This window comes from Somniosus microcephalus, chromosome 24 (assembly GCF_052327205.1).
Source record: "Somniosus microcephalus isolate GS21.2 chromosome 24, FLI_Smic_1.0, whole genome shotgun sequence".
In the NCBI taxonomy this organism is placed as follows: Eukaryota; Metazoa; Chordata; class Chondrichthyes; order Squaliformes; family Somniosidae; genus Somniosus; species Somniosus microcephalus.
In genome coordinates, this window is record NC_141010.1 from 4,086,201 (window position 1) to 4,093,581 (window position 7,381).

Here is a 7,381-nt window from a genome sequence, read left to right on the forward strand (position 1 = left end):
ATGGGTGAAATACCTCATATCAGAAGTATTGTCTCCTTAATCTAAATGTACACTCTCGGGAGCGGCAAGCCTACATTTCGTTGTACTGCACTTGTGCACTAACAATGACAATAAAGTTGATTATTATTATTATATATACACTTTATTTTTCCGACATTACAACAGTGACTACACTTCAAAAGTAATTAATTGGCTGTAAAGCACTTTGGGACATCCTGAGGTGGTGAAAGGTGCTGTAGAAATACAAGTCTTTCTTTTTTGAGCTTGAACTGTACACAGATTTCCTGGCCTGAGCCATTGGATGAGGATGGCAGAGAGGCACTTTCCACAGGGCAGGACCAGTCACCTGGGCTGAGGGTGAGGATGGCGGAGAGGCACTTTCCCACAGGGCAGGACGAGTCACCTGAGCTGAGGGTGAGGATGGCAGAGAGGCACTTTCCCACAGGGCAGGACGAGTCACCTGAGCTGAGGGTGAGGATGGCAGAGAGGCACTTTCCCACAGGGCAGGACCAGTCACCTGGGCTGAGGCTGAGGGTGGCGGAGAGGCACTTTCCCACAGGGCAGGACGAGTCACCTGGGCTGAGGCTGAGGGTGGCGGAGAGGCACTTTCCCACAGGGCAGGACGAGTCACCTGGGCTGAGGATGGCGGAGAGGCACTTTCCCACAGGGCAGGACCAGTCACCTGGGCTGGGGATGAGGGTGGCGGAGAGGCACTTTCCCACAGGGCAGAACCAGTCACCTGGGCTGAGGGTGAGGATGGCGGAGAGGCACTTTCCCACAGGGCAAGACGAGTCACCTGGGCTGAGCATGGCGGAGAGGCACTTTCCCACAGGGCAGGACGAGTCACCTGGGCTGAGGGTGAGGATGGCGGAGAGGCACTTTCCCACAGGGCAGGATGAGTCACCTGGGCTGGGGATGAGGGTGGCGGAGAGGCACTTTCCCACAGGGCAGAACGAGTCACCTGGGCTGAGGGCTGAGGATGGCGGAGAGGCACTTTCCCACAGGGCAGGACGAGTCACCTGGGCTGGGGATGAGGGTGGCGGAGAGGCACTTTCCCACAGGGCAGAACGAGTCACCTGGGCTGGGGATGAGGGTGGCGGAGAGGCACTTTCCCACAGGGCAGAACGAGTCACCTGGGCTGAGGGCTGAGGATGGCGGAGAGGCACTTTCCCACAGGGCAGGACGAGTCACCTGGGCTGGGGATGAGGGTGGCGGAGAGGCACTTTCCCACAGGGCAGGACGAGTCACCTGGGCTGGGGATGAGGGTGGCGGAGAGGCACTTTCCCACAGGGCAGAACGAGTCACCTGGGCTGAGGGCTGAGGATGGCGGAGAGGCACTTTCCCACAGGGCAGGACGAGTCACCTGGGCTGAGGATGGCGGAGAGGCACTTTCCCACAGGGCAGGACGAGTCACCTGGGCTGGGGATGAGGGTGGCGGAGAGGCACTTTCCCACAGGGCAGGACGAGTCACCTGGGCTGAGGATGGCGGAGAGGCACTTTCCCACAGGGCAGGACGAGTCACCTGGGCTGCCCTTACACATCCTCTGGCACACGGCTCAAGTGTGGCATTGGCAAAGGCCGGGGAGCACCAGGTTGTGCAGGTGGCGGCCCAAAACTGCTGTGTTTTCCCCCCCCCAGATGCTGGACCGAGCAGCTGCTTCATACCAACGCATTCCTACCAGGCGTTGCTCCACCCCACTCCAGATTTGTGACATTTAAATGGCAGGTTTCCCTCCAAGCTCCTAACTTTAGATTTAGAACTGGAGACAGTACAACAGGATATATAGAGGGAGAGGAGATTTAGAAAGAGACAGCCCAGCAGGATAGATAGAGAGATTTAAAATCAGCAATGGGAGCCAGGACGGAGTTGAAAGAAATAAAGAGGTTTCCATTTAAATATCACAGATCTGAAGCCACAGAGCAACACTGGTAGAAATGTGCGAATTGAAATGAGAAAGAGCAGATAGAAATTGTATTGACAGGAAGGGGAGATTTTTTGCTGGATGGGGACTTTGTAATGTTCACCCTTGTCTTATAGAAAGATCATGGATTTTTTGGATTTGTCTTATAATAGTCAGGTTTGTTAGATGTCAGTATATGCAGCAAAATTAAAAGGTTTTATTTCTTGTTGGAATATTCCAACAGATTACAAGAACAATATTCCTGTAACAGTGCTTCCCCAGAGACAGCATGAGCCTTGAATACTCTCACATAATTACAGACTTGCTCCCATTATTGTTCCTTCCAATGTTCACCAGCTTTCTCCCTTCAACCTCGAGGTCAAATAGAATGCCAATAACAATATACCAGCCCGAGTGGATGAAGGATTGCTCAGAGAAACATTCCAGAGAAAGTAGAGAATAACATAAAAATAGTAAAAGAATGGTTTAACAATAGTCACAATTCCACTACTTTGTCATTTAGAGAGAGCGACAAGCAAAGATGACATGAATTTATTTTTAAATCTGAAAAGTAATGGGCAGAAAGTTGGTGTTTAAAGTTATGGTAAAAAAATACAGGGCATGGCCACTCAGTGGTTGAATACATTGCACAGTATAGTACAGAGCCATTCAAAGTAGGAAGGTCCCAGGTGTGAGGTGGTGTGTCAGGAGTTAGCTGATTTCAGGCAGGGCAGCACAGATGTTATATTTTATGCATATGGACTAGAGAGGGAAAAAAGACCAGTCAGACTTCCTGTTCCGTATTCAGTGACCGCACCCCCACACAGGCCACATTGCTAAAATCAGTATTATGAATAAAACGTGTACCATCAGATTTAAAAATGCAAGACGTATGGAGTGAAGTTTCCCGGGAAAGTGGATTTGGGTGACAAATGACAGAACTCCAAATAAATGTTCCAGGACTACTAGACAGGGTTACTAGTAACAAGTGACTGGTCTTTCACTGGCAGATCCATAGTGTGCATTGACTGCACCACGAACTCTGGAAATGGTTTGTAAAAAGGTGAAACAACATGGTGCATGTGGGTGCACAATATAGCGTGTCTGCGTACATTGGAGCGCACTTCATGGTCCATCAGACCAATCACACTGCTGTCCGTCACTAAATGTAGCAGTTACTATCTGGTAGATCAGTGTTGGAACGGAGTGCTTTAATTAGCACACTGAGCAAGCGAGGGCCGGGTCCGCACCGAGCAAGCGAGGGCCGGGTCCGCACCGAGCAAGCGAGGGCCGGGTCCGCACCGAGCAAGCGAGGGCCGGGTCCGCACCGAGCAAGCGAGGGCCGGGTCCGCACCGAGCAAGCGAGGGCCGGGTCCGCACCGAGCAAGCGAGGGCCGGGTCCGCACCGAGCAAGCGAGGGCCGGGTCCGCACCGAGCAAGCGAGGGCCGGGTCCGCACCGAGCAAGCGAGGGCCGGGTCCGCACCGAGCAAGCGAGGGCCGGGTCCGCACCGAGCAAGCGAGGGCCGGGTCCGCACCGAGCAAGCGAGGGCCGGGTCCGCACCGAGCAAGCGAGGGCCGGGTCCGCACCGAGCAAGCGAGGGCCGGGTCCGCACCGAGCAAGCGAGGGCCGGGTCCGCACCGAGCAAGCGAGGGCCGGGTCCGCACCGAGCAAGCGAGGGCCGGGTCCGCACCGAGCAAGCGAGGGCCGGGTCCGCACTGAGCAAATGAGGAGCAAAAGAATTTTCTCCTTGAGCTTGAAAAAATGTGCTTTCATAAAATTATCAAGACTCCATTTAACACACTAAAGAATCTCCAGTTGCCATTCTGCGTACTGGACAGAGGATCAACATCACCACAAGCTGGATAAGAGGTCCAGAATGGGAGCACTGGGGGGGGGGGGGGGGGGGGGGGGGAGGTGATGGTAGAGGGAAGAACAACAGACTTGAGCCAGCTATGTGCTTGAAGCTTTCTACCAGACCAAAAACTAAACAAAGCTTCAAGTGACTGTTGCGAGGCCAGTAATTTCTGATGATACTAGTCAACATTTGCATTGTCATTCAATAACAAATTTAAAGCAACATAATCTTTCTCTTACTTGACATGATGATGCCAGCAGGTTCTTCCACACTATCTGAAATAGAAGGAAAGAAAGATCAGTAAAGCAAAATCTCCTGGAAACAGCACACGTTCCGTCTACTGTCTGTTTGCATCTTTGACGCATTTAAAATATGAAGAAAGACTTGCACTTGTAAGGTACCTTTCACAACCAGCACAGATTGGGAATGGAAACTGGAGCCTCCCTGGTCTGTGTGGATCAGCTGCTCAAAAGGGCCATTTCATAGGTAACGATGCTTGCCTTGGCTCAGTGGCAACACTCTCACCACAACACCGAGTCAGAAGGTCATGGGCTCATGCCCCACTCCAGAGACTTTAGCACATAGTCTAGGCTGACACTCCCAGTGCAATGTCAACCACTGAAGCAGGAGGTAGAAGCTGAGAGGGGGTGTTGGGGAAAGGTGAGTAGAGTACTAGCACGATCAATGGGAGGCAAGAGAAGCGTACCCCAGCTTTACATAGAAACATAGAAGATAGGAGCAGGAGTAGGCCATTCGGCCCCTCGAGCCTGCTCCGCCATTCAATGCGATCATGGCTGATCATCCAAATTCAGTACCCTGTCCCTGCCTTCTCCCCATGTTCCTTGATCCCTTTAGCCTTAAGAAATATATCCAACTCCTCCTTCAACCGAGGAAGTAGAGTGCCAGCATGAATTGGAATAAAGGGAAGTGCCTCAGGCACTGTGGCAATTATCAACATAAAATACCCACATCCATAATCAGCTGCAATTTCTCAGCAAGAAATTAGTGGAAATGCCTGCAATTTCAGCCAAAATCTTCTGCTTTAGTGAAAGAATTTGGGGATTAGCTATGCCCCTCACTGTACTCTGTGCCTCGCGGTGCCCACCGAACTGCGGAAAGCCCCGAGTGTACTGGCCGACATCACGCGTAAGCCGTGGCTCAGTGGGCAGCACTCTTGCCCGAGTCAGAAGGTTGATGTCCCACTTGAGACTTGAGCACAAAAATCCAGGCTGACACTCCACTGAGGGAGCACTGCACTGTCGGAGACGCCGTCTTTTGGATGAGACATTAAACCAAGGTCTGCCCTCTCAGGTGGACGTAAAAGATCCCATGGCACTATTTCGAAGAAGAGAGGGGGAGTTCTCCCCGGAGTCCTGGCCAATATTTATCCCTCAACCAGCATAACAAAAACAGATTCTCTGCTCATTATCACATTGCTGTTTGTGGGAGCTTGCTGTACGCAAATTGGCTGCCGTGTTTCCTACATTACAACAGCGGCCTCACTCCGAAAAGTACTTCGTTGGCTGTAAAATTGGGACGTCCGGTGGTCGTGAAAGGTGCTATATAAATGCAAGTTCTTTCTTTCGGTAGCGCGTTCCACATTCTCGCCCCTCTCTGGGTAAAGAAGTTTCTCCTGAATTCCTATTGGGTTTATTAGTGACTCTCATATTGATGGCCCCTGGTTCTGGTCCCCCCACAAGTGGAAACATCTTCTCTACATCTACCCTGTATTTTCATAATTTTAAAGACCTCCGTCGGGTCACCCCTCAGCCTTCCCTTCCACCGACAAGAGCCCCAGCCTGCCCCGATAGTTAGAATCGCTCAGCTCGGATATCATCCCAGTAAATCTGTCTCCAGAGCCTCCACACACGGGGAGAGGGTGAGAATCACCACAAACCCGCCATCTGCTGAATATTATCAGTGATTATTCTGGGTGAAAGGGCTGCTGTGGAAGCGAGGGGAGGCCGGGGCCCGGTTACTGAGGGGAGGGGAGGCCGGGGCCCGGTTACTGAGGGGAGGGGAGGCCGGGGCCCGGTTACTGAGGGGAGGGGAGGGGAGGCCGGGGCCCGGTTACTGAGGGGAGGGGAGGGGAGGCCGGGGCCTCAGGCCCGGAAAGAGATAAAACAAAGAGACAAGGAAAGAAAAACAAAGCGCGAGGGCGGCGGTACAACCTGAGGCCGGGGCTCGGGGCCCGGAGTCCGGGGCGGTGAAGCTGAGGTAAAGCCCGCGGGGAGTCTGAGGCGGCGGGGCCGGAGCCAGGGGTAGCGGCCGGGCTCGGGGCGGCTGACTGGAGTCCGAGCCGGAAGCTGAGGTAAAGTTGGCCGGGCTCAGTGAGGCGGCGGGGACTCCGGGGCCAGCGGCTGAGGTAATGGCGGCGGCCTCACTGAGGAGAGTCTGGGGCCTGGAGCCTGAGGAGAGTCCGGGGCCGGGCCTTGGGCGGGAAGCCGGGCACGCGCCTGTTGTCCGCTGGCCGCGCGCGGCCGCCGCGCCGTTGGACCCGTGAGGGAGGATTCCGCGCCGCGCCCTCTCCCGCCACACTCACGCCCGCTCTGCGCCGCTCTCCCGCCACACTCACGCCCGCTCTGCGCCGCTCGGAATTTTCTTGAATTGACGGAAAGCCGCGCCGCGCCCAGGCCAGCCGCCGCTGTGACTGCCGGCCGCAGATTCGCCGCTCAGACAATCAATCCTTTTGTTTCTCTTTAAATCCACCCGGCGGGAAACGGCCAGCAATATCCCGCGGATTTTCTAATGTCACTGGAGCAGGGAGCGGCGCTGGGATCCGCTGTCGCCGCCGGAGAATCTGTGGCTGAGGTTTGTAAAGCTGCTGCTCCCGGGACAGTCTTCAGCCTCAGCTCAGAAAGTCCCTCCTTTCACATCTTGGGTTTTGTTTTATTAGCTTTTCTCTCATTTAGAAGCAGCAATTCCGGCCGGAGGCCTGCTGAGCTGAGGGAAACTCCACCGGGGAAAGCCAAAGAATGGTGATTCCCACAGAAACATAGAAGATAGGAGCAGGAGTAGGCCATTCGGCCCCTCGAGCCTGCTCCACCATTCAATGAGATCATGGCTGATCATCCAAATTCAGTACCCTGTCCCTGCTTTCTCCCCATATCCCTTGATCCCTTTAGCCTTAAGAAATATATCCAATTCTTTCTTGAATATATTTAATGAATTGGCCTCAACTACCTTCTGTGGTAGAGAATTCCACAGGTTCACCACTCTCTGGGTGAAGAAATTCCTCCTCATCTCAGTCCTAAATGGCTTACCCCTTATCCTTAGACTGTGACCCCTGGTTCTGGACTCCCCGACCATCGGGAACATCCTTCCTGCATCTAGTCTGTCCAGTCCTGTTAGAATTTTATAAGTTTCAATGAGATCCCCTCTCATTCTTCTAAACTCCAGTGAGTATAAGCCCAGTCGACCCAATCTCTCCTCATACGTCATTCCTGCCATCCCAGGTATCAGCCTGGTGAATCTTCGCTGAACTCCTTCCATGGCAAGAACATCCTTCCTCAGATAAGGCAACCAAAACTGCACACAATACTCAAGGTATGGTCTCACCAAAGCCCTGTACAACTGCAGCAAGACATCCTTGCTCCTGTACTCTAATCCTCGCTATGAAGGCC

General features: G+C 53.5%; 1 protein-coding gene across 7 annotated transcripts in view; it reads right to left on the bottom strand.

Annotated features, from left to right (window-relative positions):
• smarce1 (SWI/SNF related BAF chromatin remodeling complex subunit E1) overlaps positions 1–6,580 on the bottom strand; it is an 81,934-nt gene extending 75,354 nt beyond the window's left edge. For 2 of the 7 annotated variants that reach the window (XM_085966085.1, XM_085966079.1), the window contains exons 1-2: positions 6,301–6,579; positions 3,998–4,033 (exon numbers count right to left, since the gene is read on the bottom strand). In XM_085966085.1, the coding sequence (XP_085822211.1) occupies positions 3,998–4,004 (7 nt within the window). In that variant the 5' untranslated portion in view covers positions 4,005–4,033; positions 6,301–6,579. Of the gene's footprint in view, positions 1–3,997; positions 4,034–4,159; positions 5,781–5,929; positions 6,237–6,300 lie in introns of those variants that run through there. The other 5 variants (XM_085966084.1, XM_085966081.1, XM_085966083.1 and 2 more) reach the window with 5 other exon arrangements.
• Between the last annotated feature and the right edge of the window lie 801 nt (positions 6,581–7,381).